The sequence below is a fragment of the Trichoplusia ni genome (assembly GCF_003590095.1).
Source record: "Trichoplusia ni isolate ovarian cell line Hi5 chromosome 9 unlocalized genomic scaffold, tn1 tig00003177_group8, whole genome shotgun sequence".
Classification (NCBI taxonomy): Eukaryota; Metazoa; Arthropoda; class Insecta; order Lepidoptera; family Noctuidae; genus Trichoplusia; species Trichoplusia ni.
In genome coordinates, this window is record NW_020799670.1 from 1 (window position 1) to 18,643 (window position 18,643).

The 18,643-nt window shown below is 37.2% G+C and overlaps 3 protein-coding genes across 3 annotated transcripts; all 3 read right to left on the reverse strand.

Moving 5' to 3' along the window:
* Positions 1-2,501: 2,501 nt before the first annotated feature.
* LOC113506306 (histone acetyltransferase KAT7-like) lies at positions 2,502-3,527 on the reverse strand. Its single transcript, XM_026889145.1, has 2 exons — positions 3,361-3,527; positions 2,502-2,906 (listed from the first exon to the last, which is right to left on the reverse strand). The coding sequence occupies exons 1-2, from the start codon at positions 3,514-3,516 to the stop codon at positions 2,517-2,519; spliced, it is 546 nt and encodes a 181-aa protein (XP_026744946.1). The 5' UTR covers positions 3,517-3,527; the 3' UTR covers positions 2,502-2,516.
* Positions 3,528-3,879: 352 nt separating this feature from the next.
* Positions 3,880-7,957, reverse strand: LOC113506307 (suppressor protein SRP40-like). Its single transcript, XM_026889146.1, has 7 exons — positions 7,943-7,957; positions 7,066-7,326; positions 6,513-6,998; positions 5,985-6,157; positions 5,315-5,493; positions 4,581-4,774; positions 3,880-4,141 (listed from the first exon to the last, which is right to left on the reverse strand). Exons 1-7 carry the CDS (start codon positions 7,955-7,957, stop codon positions 3,932-3,934), a joined length of 1,518 nt encoding a protein of 505 aa, XP_026744947.1. The 3' UTR covers positions 3,880-3,931.
* Positions 7,958-8,172: 215 nt separating this feature from the next.
* On the reverse strand, positions 8,173-15,994 carry LOC113506304 (glucose dehydrogenase [FAD, quinone]-like). The gene is made up of 3 exons (XM_026889144.1): positions 15,540-15,994; positions 10,553-10,686; positions 8,173-9,878 (listed from the first exon to the last, which is right to left on the reverse strand). Exons 1-3 carry the CDS (start codon positions 15,679-15,681, stop codon positions 8,334-8,336), a joined length of 1,821 nt encoding a protein of 606 aa, XP_026744945.1. The 5' UTR covers positions 15,682-15,994; the 3' UTR covers positions 8,173-8,333.
* Positions 15,995-18,643: the final 2,649 nt, after the last annotated feature.

Here is an 18,643-nt window from a genome sequence, read left to right on the forward strand (position 1 = left end):
GTCTACGAGCTACGTCACGTAGTTTACGTCGAGTGCGCTACGATGCTACGCCTGGCGTAGACAGCTGTACGTAGCTCCGCGTTTGTAGAATACAAATCATTATTCAAAAAGTCAATAGTATTTCGATGCAGTTAAGGTTGGTTTTCGATTGTATTCATAGCCTTGAATTATTAATACGGTACGGCAAGTGTCAGAGTTAATGAAAATATTTGTACAGTTACAATTACAGCTTCATGCATTCTGAATATACATTATATCAATTTAATATCCTACTCCAATATGTATTAGTATTTTGCCTAATAAATCATGACTGTCTCGAATAAATTTAAAGAACAACGATGCGAATAGAAATCAGTTATCATGACCTTTGAAAAGTAACCTCTATTTTGAACCTTTATTTAATTAACATTGTGAGACTTTAGAAGTTAAAGGTTCAACACGAGATAAGGTCACATTGAGAGTTCAAAAAATACTTCGCTCTTTAAGGTTATACTGAAAGAACTAAATCTAAGCTTCTAAAAGAAATATAACAGATAAATTTCAATAAATTGTAAATCAGTCTAGGTATTATACAAAACCTTATTTAAATCCTTAAAGCGAGTAACATTTATTAATCCATATTTCAGTCAACAGAACGCACCAATCAAAATCCTACAAAACCGTTACAATCGCCGTTGAAATTTAAAATTCAAAAACCGAAGCTCAATTGTTTCATAACGCACAGCGCACACGTAACGCAATATACAGCCAAAGCCACTCCATTCTTTTAATATTCGACCCCTCTGGCTACATCTATAGGTAAGGTTATATCTCTCGTCTGGCCGTCTGTAACCGGCGAATTTAATTTTTGATTAAGAGTTCAACCTGAAATAATAAAGCGTATTGGCTTCAGTGATACCTAAGTTTGTATATATTATGATAAACATTTGTACTGGTATTGTTTGGTCATTAGAAATTAGTTTCAGTTTTGTTGTATATAAGTATTACTACTCTCGTGTATTTGTAAAGTATTTATTATTAATATCGTGATTCTTGTTACAAATGAATATTGTTTTATTATAATTATTTTTGAATTGGCTAAAAGTTATCGTCATCAATAGTTATTACGCTCATATATGGTATTTAATTGATATTTAAAATATCAATCACCAATTCAAAATCTGTTATTAAAATAAACATACGATCTACGAAAGGAATCACAAATCATGAATCGTTGAATGAAACCATGAAACGTGTAAAAGCGCGGCACGAAAAATTTATAATCAAGTCTCTAATTTTCATGTATTGCAACCCCACCCCGGCAGTGGGGGGTGCAGTGGGGGGGGAGGGCGTGGGGGGAGGGGGCGTGTCTCGCCCGCGGTCGTCGACCCCACAGCTGACGGCGCTGAATGGCGGCGTACGTACTATCATAGTAACATAGTATTGTGCTCTTGTACTATACCCGTACTTTGCATATTGCAGCTGAATTGTGATCCGTTTTTGACCTCATTTAATGAATTATCGCCGGTGAATTGTAACCGCGATGATGATTGAGATGTTTTATAGTTTTAATGAGATATACATATAACTAACTATCTGAGCGCCGCGGTTTCAATTGCGTCCTACCGGTATTACATATTTATTTTTTGAGGATATTGTTGTCGCGTAGCAAAATAGATAATTTATGAATCGATCATTTCTTACAGACTTCATTCAAACTTTGCCCTGACGGCCGCTCCTATGCATAATGACACGGCTTGTCGCGTCAGACACATTATTTGATTTTGATACAAAATCATCGGCCTAGCCTTTTCCCAAAACAACCCAACATGTTGTAACTAATTCCATAATTTCTAAAAAAAATGGCTATTGTAAAGTGCGATTTATAGTGAACGCTTGACAAATAATAAATAAAATTCATGATAATATTTAAAAAATGACTTTTTTCAACTAAAACATGATTATATCTAGTTTACATAAGAATATTGGAAGCAAATTATTATTTTCAAACTTAATTAGGTGTAGTCAAATGCTGTTTAAAAAATCGTTATTAAGTTAAGTAGCCTTTTGATTGATAAAATTAAAGTGCAAACTTAAATGAAGGATATTAAAGAACAATGGGCGAAGGAAAAACCAACAATTATGCCACAAGATAAGTGTACTATTAACTGATAACTAAAGGCACGTGCCGTTATAACGTTTATTTAAGATTGTGATTAAAGTATCTCTGAAACCAACCCTAAACAGGTTTTGGTTAAACTCCAGAATAGACAACACATAAACATGTTTAACTAACATTCTGTTTTATTTCGATTCAAACATGTTGACTGCCTGCGGGGGTTTATGCTTTCGGTCTAATGTAAAACTTGGTCATGTCAGGGTCTAAGCCGCACATAGAGATCGGACGTTGTTTACTAAACTTTGAAAAATTCACATTACATGCTCACACTACCTTCTCTGTTTTTAGAAGGACAGATAAGATATTTACAATATTTGTAACTTTTAAGTCTTAAAAAAAGATTTCCTTTGAAAAAAATCTAGTGTCGAGGGGGTTCCACAAACATACAAGTCATGTACGCAAATGTATACACGAAGACACCCACACACAGAATAAACATTCGTGGATCACACAATGCAAGCAAATCATTGGCATATGTGAAAATATGCAACAAACCAAAAGAGGTTGCCAACCTCTGTATAACAGCAAGATAGAACACTAAGCTATTACTTACCTTACTGAAGTACCCGACAATATGACAGCCCTCATGATCAGCATTCGTCATGACGTAGAACAGGAACGGCTCCACATCGTAGTACAGCGTCTTGTGGTCAAGGAAGAATTTGGCGAGCAGGCACAGCTGCTGGCAATACTGCTTGTGTTTACGGCCGTCCACTTGCCATACGCTTAGGTTGTCTTTTCTGTACACCTGGAATTTATTACTGGGTTAATTATGCATTTTCTATGACAGCCAAAAAAATATTTTAGTTCTAATGATTTGCATGATTTGCTTGTTTGATGGCGCTGATGGTAATGAAGCTATCACAACTGTAACTGTACCCATGTTTGCAATTAATAAATTAATATGACTATCGGTGGCAACCAAAACAGTTAGCAGTTTAGACATTACCGTGATACACTGTTTTAGATTGATTAAGTAAAAATTCCAACAAAACACCTCATGGAAAAAGATTTAAGCCGATACTCGGGATTCGATTTAGTTCAGAATATTTTCTAACTTTTATAAGGCAAGTCTAGGACATCGATATTTAATTTTGCGTGAGATAAAGAGGCTCAGAACAGAAAAGACTGGAGTAATTTCAAAGAGACCTTTACCCTTCATTAGGACGTAAGTAAGTTAACATATGAAACATGTCAGTCACCTCATCTCCCGGCGGATGCCTCCACACACACTTGACCTTGTGTCGCTGCGCGCCGGTGGCACTCTTGTGGTGGTTGAGGCAGAACTCGCACACGAACAGGCGCGGGACCCGCGCGGCGTCGCCCGGGTACGGGGACTGGTACCACACCTCCATCATGTACTTACCCATCACCAACGTATCTGGGGACAAACACATATTCTGTCTAGGACATTCTAGGTCTGTAAAATGATAAGGTTTTTTCATTCACGAGGCTGCAAATTTCCATCCTTTTCCAGCCTTTCATAAAGCGATTTTTTCAGAATTAGTTTTTAAACACTTTTGACAAGGCGACAGGAAAACATCATGAGGACAGATAGAACAGGTAGAAATTCCAATATATTGCAATCTGGAAGCGCCAGCAAGTTTAGTTGCAATGTTAAAAATTCTTAGGAGTTGTCATTCTGGTACGTTAAGTTAAGTATTGTGGAAAGGCTATAGAAAAAAAGGACATCTGCAAGATAACAAATTCCTTATAAAAATCAAACTTTAGTATATCGGGTCAGCAATAATACAAATCCTGACTGGGACAAACTTACCTAGTCCCTTTATCTGTAGGTATATCCCCTAGTTCCTCTTCTATCTTGATGGCGGCAAGTGCCTGCGCCTCCCTGAACAGCCTCAGATCGTAGTCCGGAGCAAAGCCCTCGAGGATCGGCTCCCTGTCTTCCGTCATCTCCTCATTGCCAGACGCTGCCAGTTTCTCACGTAACTCTTGACTGCCTTTCCATTTTGACCGCATGTCCTAGGAATAGTATTATATTTTGTATGCGATTTCTGAAGGGTTATCTCAGTTTAAGGGAGAAAATTTTTAGAAACCTGAAATAATTTAGTCTGATGTACTAAAATTGTAAACATTTCCAAAAAAAATTACGTTAAAATTGTTTTCGAAAATTTCGGTATAGTATTTGTAGGTATGATACAAATTATTTTTTTCCCAATTCAAGTTGTTTTTATGACCCGAAACTATTTGCACCACACCACACAATTTCAATAAGTGTGTAATAATAGTAATGTATCTCAGACATTTTGGGAAGACACCCAAATAGCACGATATGAATGTTGGATTTCTTTCTCGATACTTCATGTGAATGTTCGATTTTCTCAAATTTGGAATGGCTTTCTTTCCCGTTCCCTTTACGTAAGTACACACAAGTTCACACCAGTGAGCGTAGTCCCCATACCTTGACCTTGAGCTGGTAGGCGCGCTGCTCGAGCGTGGGCATGGCGCGCGGCCGCTGCTGCAGCAGCTGCAGCGCGCGGCGCCGCGCCGCCGCCGCCGCCGCGCGCTCCTCGCCCGCCGCCACGCACCACGCGCCCGTCACGTTGTGGTACAGCGGGCACGCGTCCCACGTCATGTGCCGGCTGGACTTGCCGCCTGACGCAACACCATACAATATAACAGACCATCTCTGCTCATCATACTCTAGATGGGACGAAAATCTCTACCGGGATACGCCCTTAAAACACCGGATTATGATCCTTCCTCATCCAGACTTTCCTCAACTGTCTTGCAATCAAAATGGGAAACCACTCAGCACAATGGACTGACGACTCATTAGAAGGTGTTGACGTTCATCAATCTTGTTCATGTACGATGAGCAGATGACAATTAATTACTAAAGGCGATAGTCATGACTGTATTAGTTCGCGGATAAAGATAAAAATAATAAAGATAGGGCACTAAAACTGCGATGCTGCTGACCAAGTACACTTGGAAAGGTATTGAAAGAACAAACCCTGCTATACCCCCAGTGAACAAATCGTACCCTGACATAGGTGGACGGAAAATTTTACTTCTCTATTATGGTTCTTGGTAAATTAGTAGTAGAGAGCCAACTACTTGGAAGAAAACTCAGAGTAGTCATAAAACACGTTTTATGTAAAATCACAGATAATATTGGTATTTTTAACTTACCGAGATGTCCGCTGGAGTCACAGCCACGTACAGGACACCGTTGTTGAGCCGGCTCTTGTGGCATCGGCAGAACGACCGGCGACCTCGCCGGCGGAGCCCGACCCTTAATATTCTTCTTAATATCTTTGTTGTTACTACTGTTGTTGCTGTTGCTGTTGCTGTTGCTATTGCTGGCACTGCTAGAAAATAATATAGAAATAAACGTATTTCTATATTATTTATATGATTAACTAAATTAATTTAAAATACACATTTCAAAAGCTGCAATATAGATGTTAGGTATATTGGTGCATTGGAAATGTGGGTGAAAGAAAGAAATTGTCGTTAGTGAAGTTAGTAGTGAGAAATTATTTCGAAAACAATATTACCACCTACTGAAGTAGCATCCTTAGGCAGTAAAATAAAGAATATAGGTATCACTTCAAAAAGTTATAAGATATACAAGAATTCCGTATTAGTCATATTTGTTTGAATGTTAATAATTTACAAGAAATCAATTAGATTATATTGGTTGTCAAAGTAAACATTTAGAAGGCCAAATGGCATTATTCAAGACCCAAGCTATGCTAAAAGGCATGAGCTCATGCGGCGGCGGTGACCAGTTTGGTAAGAACGAATCTAGGTCATTTTCAAGATAACAAACTAATAAAATAAACTATCACAGACTTACTTCTTATCATTGCTCTTATCATCAGCTTCTGAATCAGTGTCAGTGTTGGTCCGTCTTGATGCTGCAGCTAATCTCGACACCCTCGCTGACAGAGACCGTGTCAGCTTCCTGGGCATTGTGGCTACTGGAGAATCACCGGAATCGCCACTCTTAGAAGCTTGGTCTCTTGTCTCCTGTAAATAATGTTAATAAATGTTAAACTTTGGACAGAAAGGTTGGTTAATTTTGTTATTATTTGATAACAATGAATTTGAGATGATTAATATTTTGATAGATCAATTTAGGATTGTTTTAATCTAAGAAACCCCTGATCAATATGATACTTTTTTATTTTTCCCCACATAGCTGCTGCCATTTTATTTCAAGTCATAATTTTGGACTTCCAAGAAATGAAATATGAGGAACATAAGTAATAAATAATTCAAAAGTTTAATCAACAACAAATAACTTATTTTTAAACTAACTAAGTATGTAATGCATCAGTTACCAAAAATGTATGTTAGCTATCATTTTCTGTTTAATACATACCTTGGTAGCACTGGATGGAGGCTTTGTCTTCCCAGTTTTAATTGGGTCCTTCTTCGGTGTAGGCTCACTCTCACTGTCTGAGGAAACAGACTCCACTGAAGACTGACTGGAAGTGCATGATGATGCACTCTTGTCCTCAATAGATTTCTTTGGAGGTGGTCCATTCAGCCTGTTAACACTTTTCCGCTTAGCATTATCTTTTGAATTAGAATCGTCATTGTCAGCTGTTGTCACCGGAGAGTTGTCTTTCTCATCGCTAGACTTTCTAGAACCTCGCTTTGGTCTAGGTGATGCTTTAGGGCTTTTATTAGTTGATGATTTACTCTCAGATTCAGATTCGGAACTATTGTCAGGGGAGAATATGCTTTTCTTTTTAAGTGTGCCGGTGTCCGGTTTTGGTTGAGCCTTGGGTATTGTTTTTTGGGATTGGTTTCGGAGTCTTTGCACCAGAAGAAATTCTCTGTGCAGTTTTGCCTTTTGCAAGAACTGCAACAGCAGCCTTTGGTTTGGTGGAAACTCGTCTCCTAGGTGGAGCTGGTTTTGGACTTGGTACTTTAGGAGGTTCATCATCACTTGATGATGATATCTTTGCTTTTGATGGTCTTCGTGGTTTTGGTTCCTCTTTCTTCTTCGGCTCTTCAACTTTTACAGGTGATTTTGGTGCTGGTGGTGCAATAGTGGTTGCTGGGGTGTCGGAGGTTGAGGATTCAGAATCAGAGCTGCTGGAGCCAGAGCCTGAGCTAGTGGAAGAGCTTCCACTGCTACTGGAGTCTGATGTTGACCCTGAGCTGCTATCAGTGCTACTGTTGCTCACCTGGAATTAAAGAAGAAGACCAGATTTTAAACCAGCTTGAACCAAGCTTGAGTCAAACAAATAGCTACAACCTTTAAAACATTATGTTTGGTTAGATTATTTTAGGCTAACATGACTGTAATGTAAAAAAAACATGATATACATACCAATTCTTTTTTTTTTAAGAAAACGATTCCCACCCTAAGGAATTTAATTCTTGTGTCTCAGGGTGTTTCACAAACATACAAATCACATGCACGAGGACACTCAGTGTATATCATTATTTTAATGAAACTTTTTCTACATTTGCCGCGTTCATACCCATCCAAAAAAGGCGTCAATAACTAAATGTAAATAGAAACTGCAATGGACTGCTTACGGCCATAAGTAACTTAATATACATTTAAAAAAATATAAATCCTAAACTTGGTGAAAGCGGTTACTAATACGTTTTATTGCACTTTACAGTGTCAATTAGAAGAGCCAATATTCCTCATTTGTCTGAATAAAATTCATAGCACTTGGCTGTACACTTCATTACACTAGCTTTATTTGTTTGATAAAAAGTAAACAGAAGTCTTTAACACATCTTTTTAAATCGAAATTACTTAAAATATGCAAAACAGCAGATACTTACATCGAGGTTGGTCATTTTGAGATTTTCTCCTAAAAGTCAAAGAAGTTCACTTCGTCTATAACAGAGTAATGAACCTTACAGTATTCTCTATTCCTTATTAATTCATAATTCTCGAATTTTTGATTAATTATTTATTTAATTAATAAAATGAAAATTTAGTTTACAACTTTTGACAAATAACAATGCAACAGACGTCACACGCACTGACGCACAGACGCGCACAGATAATTATATTTTTTGGTGAATATAGGTAAAAAATATGTTTAGTATTGCCAGTAACAATAATTTTCAGATGTCTTCAGTGTCTTACTGAAGGTAACTTTTCACCATTTTCTTTTAAAACAACGTGTGTTTAGGCGTATAGTATAATAAGAAATAAAACGCAAAGCAACTAAATAAATACATTTATTCCATTATCAGCTTTAATCATATCAGACGCTTTTTCACCAATCATTATTGTTGGCGCATTTAAATTACCACTAAGTGACGTAGGCATAATACTGGCATCAACTACCCTTAATCCTGGTACTCCCCAAACCCGTAGTCGTTCATCCACCACACCTTTACCTTTGGGACCCATAGCGCACGTCCCTGAAGGGTGCCACTGTGTCGTCGCCATATTGAGAACGAAACACTTCCAATACTCATGACTGCCAAATCGCAACGTCTTACATTGCGGCACATTCAAATTCACAACTTCTGCATTAATACTTTTAAAATACGGCGTGTTTACGACACTGATAAAGTCCTCAACGTAACGCGCATGGTTTTCAATATCTGTCTTATTAGAATAATATCCGGCATAAATAAGAGGGCTTACGTCAGGCTTGCTACTTCTTAATCTTATTCTACCTTTTGAAGCAGGGTGTAATAATGATAATACGGGAAACAAAAGTCTTCTCTTTCTATTCGCCTCGTACAGCGAGAAGCAAATTCCATCTTCTAAGCGAAAAACATGACCACACATTATAGATGTTACGGGAGATTGGGCAGCGATAGGAATTACGGTCGCTTGATAGTCAGGGTACGTCTGTGTTTTGTTGAGAGCTACATGTCCAATTATACTGGGGAATGGGAACTTATCTAAATTTGTAATTATACCTACATTTTCTATAACTGATGTAGGATCCTTCTCAACGGCTATCGGAACAGTGACCATTTGATGGTCACGTAAATTGCCACCGACACGCGGAGAGTCTAAAAATACATCGATACCCATCTCTTCCAAGTGCTTTCTTGGACCTATACCAGACAACATCAGTAACTGAGGGCTATTAATGGCACCTGCCGATAAAATAACTTCTCGGCGGGCAAAGACGTTGATAACATTATTATTAGGCAGTTTGATCTCAACACCAACTGCTTTCCGAGACTTATTAAATAAAACTTTATGTGCTAAAGTATTTCTAAGAACGAATAAATTTTGGCGGTCCTTAATTGGTTCAAGGAAAGCAGTGGCTGTATGTTGCCTCACGGCGTCGTCGACCGTGTATGTCGGTATCACATAACCAAGTTGATCACCTGAGTTACAGTCTAGGAGTATATTGTGCCCATTGTCTGCAAAGGTTTGGATATATCTTTTTGTTTTATGCCTCCAAAGAGGTCGTGTTACTCCTAAGTAGCCTTTGGAATTATGATAGTCCTTGTAGTCGCTATTCATAATGTCCACATCATTGAGTCGTTCGCTCTTCTTGAAGTAGTGCATGACTGAGTTCCAGTCCCACCCCTCATTTCCTTGTTCTGCCCACCTATCGTAGTCCCTCTTGTTTCCTCTGATATAGAACATGTAATTGGCCCCGCTTGAGCCACCAAGCATTTTGCCTCTGGTTAAATGTAAGCTTTTCATCTTAAGTGCTTGACTAGAGTATCCATCATTGACTGTGTAGTAGTTCCAGTCAGCGTCGGAATGGTCAACGAAGGGGAAGAATCCAGGATACTGGAACAAGAAAAAAAACAAATTTAAAACAGTTGAGAACCTCTATAGATAGCTAAAGTCTCCGATTATAACCGAAGACTTTAGTCTCCAGAGTCTTTGAGGGAATTCTCGCTTCAAAAGTAAAATGGGACTCGGGTTACAATTTGACTTAGGTTAAATGCAAATGCCAAGGCCCAAAAACAATGTTTTTCAAAATTGTAAGGCCAAAGCCACTTTTTTTAAATTCAAGGAAATTTTGTGGCATATTAAGGAAATATTACTGTAAGCCATTTTAATATTAACTGCCATAAATCAATATTTTATAATAAATTTATAATGTTGTTTAACACCTCTTAAGACAAGAGTGACATGCATGCGGTGGCACTTACGCGGTAATGATGACCGCGGTAACAGTCTCAAGTACCTAACATAAAACCTACCTAACTAAAATGAAAGGCAGATGATGAGAATCAAATAAAATTTAAATCCTATGGCCCTACTTCTAGCTCCAGCATCAGATCAGCTCTATGTCATCAAAAGATTACGTTGTTACGCAATATATTCATGCACACAAAGTTTCAGCTCAATCAGAGACCGGTAGTAGGATCATTATTTAGGTACTTTACAAAATTTGATTACAGACAAAGGGACTAAATAAGATCTTGAAGAATTCCAAGTTGCAGTCAAAGTCTTACTTTAGCAGATATCGGTGGCGTCCCACCAGCTTCTATCAGCAGCACATTCCATCCTGTGATCTCTGTCAGTCTGTTCGCCACCACGCACCCTGCTGATCCAGCACCCACTACTATGAAGTCAAATGTTTGGCCATCTGGAAATAATAGAAACTATGAAAAACAGAAAAAAAGATCTTTTTGTTACAAAAAAAAATACATTAAACATACAAGCGACTTTGAATAAAAAATTAATGAGCTAAACTTCATCAATTATTATGAGGAATAATTAATATGCTATAGCACGCTAAATAAAAAAAAAATGATTAACAAAAAATCCGTTCCTTCATATTAAAGTTGTTGTTGATTCTGCTTTTGCATTTTATTTTAATTTAATTTATTTATTAAGATAACATAATCCACTTGTTAGTAATACATGAATAATATGGTTAGTAAGTCACAATCACAATATAAACATATAAAAATACAGCAACATACAGAATAGATTAGACATGAAGTCTTATAACATTATTCATGTACGGGGAATCTACCCTATAAGCTATCATGTTCAGGATGCTGTTGGTGCTGGCGCGTACTCTGCTGACCATTGAAGCGATGCGTTTTCGCATTATCGCGCTAAAACCGTCAACATGCGCGTCCGCGAACATGCCGGAGGCACTACAATAACGCGGCAACCCCAACAGCATCCTGAACGCATTATTATACTGGATCCGAAGGGATTCGTACGATCTTCGAGTATATGTAATCCATAGGCTGCACGTGTAGAATGTTGTGCAATACGCTCTAAACAAGGTTGTTTTAGCACCAGTGGAGCAACGTACAAACCTACGAGATACCATATTAGCTCTTACCGATAAAGCCCTTCGTTCCCGTTCCATGTCCATGTCGTCACGTAAATCTGAGGCAACCACATGACCTAGGTATTTAAAACTATCTACTCTTTCTAAGGAGGTTCCATTTATTTTTAGCGGGGGAATATTGGTGGGATATTTAGTTCCGGATTTAAAGACCATAACCTGGCTCTTTTTTTCATTATATTTAAGTCCATGGGTTTGTGCATACCCCTCACATAAACAAAGCAGCCTCCTTAGACCACAGACTGAGGCGCTCAACAGCACCATATCGTCAGCATAGCTGAGATTATTGACGCATACGTCATCAATATGGCATCCGACATGTTCGTTGCTGAGCGTGACAATCAGTGCATTAATATATAAATTAAAGAGTACAGGAGAGGTCAACCCTCCCTGCCTCACACCACACTCCATTTTATACGAATCAGACAGTTGCCCTGCCCACCTTACATTGTTGACCTGGTTTCCATACCAATACCTAAAGATATTTATGACTTCTGGAGGCGTATTCTCCTCTTTTAACTTTTTCCAGAGTATGTCGTAGGAAACCAGGTCAAAAGCCTTAGAAAGGTCTAAAAAACACGCATATATTGGCGTTCCCCGATCTGTATAATATCTGACAGTTTGCTTGAGACACATAATTGCACATTCGGTTGAGAGTTTGGGCCTAAACCCAAACTGATTGTCATGTATTTGAAGATGTTTATTTAACTGTATCTCAAGCAATCTATCAAGTACTTTAGCTATAATGGTGGCCAAGGATATCGGCCTATAGTTGCCCAGATCCGACATGTCCCCAGATTTATTTTTAACAACTGGTATCACTATGGTTTTTATTAAATCGGGTGGTAAATAACTATGACTCATACATAGGTTACAGAATAGTGATAACACTCGCGAAATATGAGCACCACCGTACTGAAGGTGCTCAATGCTCAGACCATCATGGCCAGGGGACTTACCTCGCGACATGTGTCTGATCACGTTCTCCACGTCCTTGGCCCTAAAACGTAAGCCCACCTTTCCTTCAGGTTTCTCAGCATTGAGCATCTCCCCCGATGGTCCCAACTGTGAACGCACATAGAAGTGATCCTTGAATAAATTAGCAATATCTCTCGTATCACTGCAGCCATTGACACTCACAGGCAGACCAGGCCCACTATTCAATTTACTTGTGGATTTCCAGAAGCCACGAAAATCTTTCGATGCATGTTTATCGGCAATGATATCCATTTTTATTTGGTGCTGATTATTTTGGCACCATTTTAAACGGGATTTGAATATCTTCCTACTAGCACACATTTTTTCATATTCACGACCACAATACGGTTTTCCACTTAAGACCCAGCACTGAAAGTTTAACCTGGCCTCCCTGTGAGCATCTCTGACATGCCTATTCCACCCTATTAATACACATTTTTTTTGTTTCCTACTTTGTTTACTTAATATTGCCGCATCTGTGAGGGCCGTTACAATATTACGATATAATCGGTCAATGACCGGTTTATGAGAAATATTGTTACAAAAACTATCACAACAATGTCTAAACTCCGATGGAAAATCAATTAAACGCAAGTTTTCATGACAGACACTGCGATAGGAATCAATCTGCTCCGGACTTCTCTCTCCCCATACTGCATTATTTACTGTTACTGACTTATGACATACCTTTGGTGTTAAAAGGTTAAAATTACATTCTAGTATGAGGGGAAAGTGGTCAGACCATAGCACATCATATTTCACGTATACATTATTAATAGTCGGCACAGTAGCCTGTGTAATCAAACAATGATCCAACCATCTCCTGGATCCATGCGCCTCACTCACAAATGTATAAGTATCACTATTTATACCCAACCTTTCAACATCAATACATAACAAATTTTGTTCACTAGTAAAAGCAGAGAGTTCTCTAAAAAACAATTCATTAGGGTGGGCATTAAAATCACCCATCACATATACAGATTCTATCATACAGTCATCCGTTAAAGCACTCACCGTACCCAGACAGTCCGTAAAGTCCGACAGGTTATCCGGCGAGTCTGTGGGCATGTAGACACTAATTACCACAATAGGTCTGTCGTTTGTAACGATTTTAATGGCACACACGCGCGGATTATTACACTGTATAACAGATACGTTTTGAAACACGTCACTGCGCCATAACAGCGCAACACCTCCGTACGGGCGGCCACGCAGCAAGCCAGCTGCTGTGTCAACGGCAGAAGTACCAGTTGAACTAAATTTTCTGTCAATAGTGCTCAGGTACTGGATCTCATCCGGTAACAGCCACGTCTCCTGAAGCGCAATGATATCAGAAAAACGGCACATTTCTCGTATGTTATCGACGGAACGTTTAACGTTTTTACAGTTAAAACTAGTTAACGTAAAGGTGCTATGCATTATATGTTTGATTTGTGGCCGTTTTTGTTGACATATCTCTTACATATTTGCTTTTAAAATGCACGAAACGCCTAAATATAATGCCTTCAGGCCATATATTTTCATCTAAGAATAAAGATAATTTACTTTCTGATACAAAGAACTTGTATGCGTTGTGTTCTTTTTGTTTCTTAGTGTTTATCTTTTCTAATGATACAACATCCTGTGTTTTACTTTGTATGTAAGACACTATGTCCTTAGCCATCGTATCTTTATGGACATTAGAAATGAAAATAGGAACTTTCCTTTCAGCCGCCTTGAAACTTCCTTGAACGTCACGCGCAGTTCCCGCTTTGCCTGCATACCTATAATTCGATCTTTTCTTGTAAGATATAGTTCTCCACTCAGTATTATTTCGCGACTCGCATTCCGATTCCGCTGCATTAGGTGATACGGGCGCACTCGTTATCAACACAGTCAGCTGATCGTCCTTTTGTTGTTTAGTTTTGTTCTCAGTTACCGGCGCGAGCGGCGGCGGCGTCCGAGGCGATTTTTGCATATCACGATGAGTCACTACGACACTCGGCTCCTCGTTAACGCAGTTCACGATTTCTTTGTCGCTTATTTTCGGATACCTACAATTGGAATTATTCTGCAACTTACTGTTTGCAACAAGTTCCTCTTTTTGTAATTTATCACACACACTATTTACTTCTATCGTTGAGTCATTAATAGCATTAGCTTCATTATTATCAATCCATGCGCCACTTTTGTTATTAATGTATTGTGCTGGGGTATACATTATTCTGTCGTTTTTTAATCCGATAACTTCGTTTCTTAGGTCTTCAAGCTGCTTGACCGAAGCATATGTCGTCTTAACTTGCTCAATTTCCTCTTTTACGAGCAGCAAATCCTTGAGAAGTTTCGTACAATCAAGATGATCAAATGTAATAGGCGGCAATTTTTCTAATTGCCTCGCCACAAATATTGGAATTGCATCAGGATCTGTTACTTTGAAAAGACTAATGATGTCTTCCAAATCTCTAACTTCCTTTCCTTTACGTTTTCTAGATATTTTACGTACATCCGTTGACAGAGAATCAAACAACAGCGATTTTGATTTCTGTATTTCTTCGCTTGAGAAAGACGTTGTACATATTCTCATTAATGTAATTTCGTCTATCACCGATATTTTATTTTGTATATACGAGAGCAACTCGTCTATCACAATGTTACAAACACTGCACTTTAACGTACTCGACATATTGACGGTACCGATCACACACCCGTCACAAAGCGATGCGTGCGCGCGACTGAATATTGCAGGTTGTTCAAGAATTAAAAAGCTAAAACCTACGTACGTAAGTAATTACAATCGACTGCGTAGCGCTCGCTTCCAGTTGAGAGTCGTCTAACCGTATGGTGTGAAAACAAAAATACATTTTTAAAAGTGATTTTAACAAGAAATTGTATAATATATGTAGATCACTTGATGACTGTACCTTGCATTTTAAATTAATTAGTCTTGCAACTGTTAAGTCGGTGGAAAGGAGTAGATTATGCCTATTTCTCCACAACGTAGCAGACCGTCGTGTATGGTAGTAAAGAATGGTTGGAATGGGAGAAGGAGGGAAGGGAATGGCTCAATTAAAAAAAGTTAAGGCCATCAATATCTGAACAGTTTTCATCCCATCCGAAGAATTAATAACGAATGATTGTTGTTGAATAATGAAATTATCCGCAGAGTTACAAACCTCTAACTTCAGCTTGTGGGGGGAAGTCACCAGCATCCATTTCCACCAACGCTATTGAATTGAAGAACATTTGAAGTAGGTGGATCATCGGCCGAATGGTCTTCGTGTTAAACAGAGACAGGAATTGTGATAACGGGTTCATTCTGCGTACCAATCACAAGTTATTAATTAAATAAATGCTGTAGATCATAGTTTAAATTTAAATTATTTAAAAACAGTGTGAACGATGTATAATAGACAATTAATCTAAGATATTATCCAAAAGACGTATTAAACATGTGTAAAATTAAACATTTTTAACAATTAAACTACCTACTGAAGTTTCTTGAATACTTATGTGACTTTTGATGCAATAGTTTAAAAGGTAATATGAAGATATATATCTACAGTAGAGATCCAGTTCCCTATCACTCGGTGGGTATACATATCTTTCCTGTCCATTTAAAGGTTGTCTAGAAGACATCGCGAAGACTCCAAAAAGATTATACCTACTCTTAATCTGCTCTAATGATTTTACCACTGTAATTCTATGGTTTTCAACAAAAAAAAATCTATTTTATTTTTATTTTATCTGTTTAATTATATAATTCCCTCATTGGAAACAAAGCAAGGGGTCACAAATAGATTGAATGTTTTGAATAGTCCCGCCTTCTGAATTCAGATTCAAACAAGGAAGTTTTTCAGTAATATTTTAATTTAAACATAAACAATAATTAACTAAGATTATACCTATGCTTCAAAAATATTAAAAGAAAATATTATAAATAAATAATATCTGGTTTCCAAAAACCAATAACAAGGCTTTTAATAACGGAATAATTTACCAACAGAAACGTAGTTAAAACATCTCTTACCTTACATAAAAATCACAGACACTCAACCACTTATAATTTAAAAAACTCTTTCTTATACTGTAGGTACCTACATACGACTAAATTATTTTCAAAATTTTTGGTTCACCATTTATTTATTATAATAACTTCGGTCCTCTTTCGTGTTTTGACTTTTATAGACTAAGTATTGGCGACAGATTTATAATAATGTTAATTTTGTTTTGGCGGAAGCTATTATGCGCTGTCTAGTCGCAAAGCCACGTCTTAAAATAATATTATTGTATGTGGAAGAGATATACCACTCTACACCATGTATAGCGCTGTCCCGCTCCCACAACCATAAATAATTTAAAAAGATAAAAAAAGATTAGACTAGATTAAAAAAAAATCTAAAACCTACGTTTTTTAATTCATCCATTCAAATTTTATCAAAAGCCGTCCAGCCTGTTTAATAGTTGCAAATTGCAATAGCTTTCAGCCTGCTAGCTTATCGGGAAGTACCTCAAAATTGAGTTGCAATTATCTAACCGGAACGACAAACAAACGAAAAAAGTGAGTGTATAAAAAACGTGGGAAAATATCACTTTTAGACGCGGCAGCCAGACCCTCTAGTTGCGATGTCGCCGCGATACTAAAAGTGAGTTTTATATCATTACAAGATAAATGTAAGTAATTATGACTGAATTTAATGACTAACTAAATAGATGTTTTATGGAAAACTTGTTTGGATGCGTAAAATTTTATTATTGTATTGTCATAATTATCTCATAATAGCTGCAAAGATGAGATTATAAGAATGTCTTTCTAGGATTAACTAATAAATAAAAACTAAATTATTACTTAGGTACTTATTAACGCTGTCTGTTTAATTTTTCACAGAACATCGAGGTTAAGCAACAGTTGCTACGGTCACTAGCTGACTGACATAAAATTTGAAATGTCACTCAACCGATTTGTTTTTCTTAATAATATTTGTATGTACGGAACCTTCAATGTCATGAGTCCGACTCGCACTTGACCGATTATTTATTGATTGAACATGCAGATAGAACGTTGAAGTTTCAATTGTGTAGTTCAAATAATTAGTCTTTTCGGGAAAGAAAATTAAAAGCGATGATTAATTAATGTTCTTAGAGGAAATAACTATAGTATGTTTGTTTAAATCAATTTTTAATTGCATTATTTCAAGATCGGCTTCCGCTTGACCCCTAACACTACATTATTAATGAGTTCAACTTATGATATATTGTTACAATGCTCTTGACATTTTTATGTAAATTAACAAAAAAAACTGACCAACAAATATTACATATTCTCTAACTATCGTTTGACAGGTATGATAATTTCATATTAAACTAAAATTAATAATTAGTCCATCTCGTAAACTTCTAGTTTTTTTTTCAAATCAAAATCAAACAAACAACTCCGTGGTCGAGTGGTCCGTGGTTTCAAGGTGTCGCCAGCTCTGAGGTCCCGGGTTCGATCCCTGGTCGGGTCAATGTAACAAAATCACATTTCTACATTGTCTCGGGTCTGGGGTGTTTGTGGTACCTTCGTTGTATCTGAATTCCATAACACAAGTGCTTTGGCAACTTACTTTGGAGAACAATGTATGTGAGGTTGTCCGCATTTATATGTTATTTATTTATTTTATATCCGGCATATTTTTACTTACTTATCTGTTTTTTTTTAATTAGGTTTTTTTTGTCAAATTGTAAGACATTGTAACAGATATTGAAGGCTCAATGCCTCAAAGTAGACAACTGGAGTTGTGAAAACGCGTTTTAACAAGAGCAATAGTAGCTATGATATTTAATTTATTGTTTACTTTGTATTTCGTTCTTACGAAGTCAGTTTTTGCCACTGAAAAAGGTTAGATTTAAATCGGAAACCTTCGAATTTTTAATTTTTTGATACGGTTGCAAATAAAAATGAATTTAATAGTTTTAAAAAACCTGTTTGTCGAAGGTCGTTTCTGAGATGGCTTACAATTGTTAATGAGAATTTTAAGAGAAATAGATTTTTGAGATATTACCTAGGTCAGGGATTGTTAAAAGGGCACTGCTCTGATATCATCTGTTTCTTCCTTACACTTTACTCTAACTTTTTCTAGCTTTTTCTTAAAGATTCCGGGAGAGAGATAAGATTTTTGCTGCTAAAGAATTTGCTAATCCAGTCATTGCTATCTCCATAGCCATAACTCAAAGCTAGTTTAGTTGTTTCATAGTTAGGTATTTAAAGAAATACACAAATACCTTTGTTTTGTAACTC

Bases quoted from the DNA above. Each gene is read 5' to 3' on its own strand.
- LOC113506307 (XM_026889146.1), bottom strand. The intron at 6,999-7,065 runs GTACCAAGTCCA...CTGCTGTTGCAG, and splicing joins GTGATGATGAACCTCCTAAA to TTCTTGCAAAAGGCAAAACT. The intron at 6,158-6,512 runs GTATGTATTAAA...CATTATTTACAG, and splicing joins CTCCATCCAGTGCTACCAAG to GAGACAAGAGACCAAGCTTC.
- LOC113506306 (XM_026889145.1), bottom strand. From the start codon at position 3,516: ATGATGGAGGTGTGGTACCAGTCCCCGTACCCGGGCGACGCCGCGCGG. The intron at 2,907-3,360 runs GTGACTGACATG...AATAAATTCCAG, and splicing joins GGCATCCGCCGGGAGATGAG to GTGTACAGAAAAGACAACCT.
- LOC113506304 (XM_026889144.1), bottom strand. From the start codon at position 15,681: ATGAACCCGTTATCACAATTCCTGTCTCTGTTTAACACGAAGACCATT. The intron at 10,687-15,539 runs GTTTGTAACTCT...TATTATTTCCAG, and splicing joins CCCACAAGCTGAAGTTAGAG to ATGGCCAAACATTTGACTTC. The intron at 9,879-10,552 runs GTAAGACTTTGA...TTCTTGTTCCAG, and splicing joins CGCCACCGATATCTGCTAAA to TATCCTGGATTCTTCCCCTT.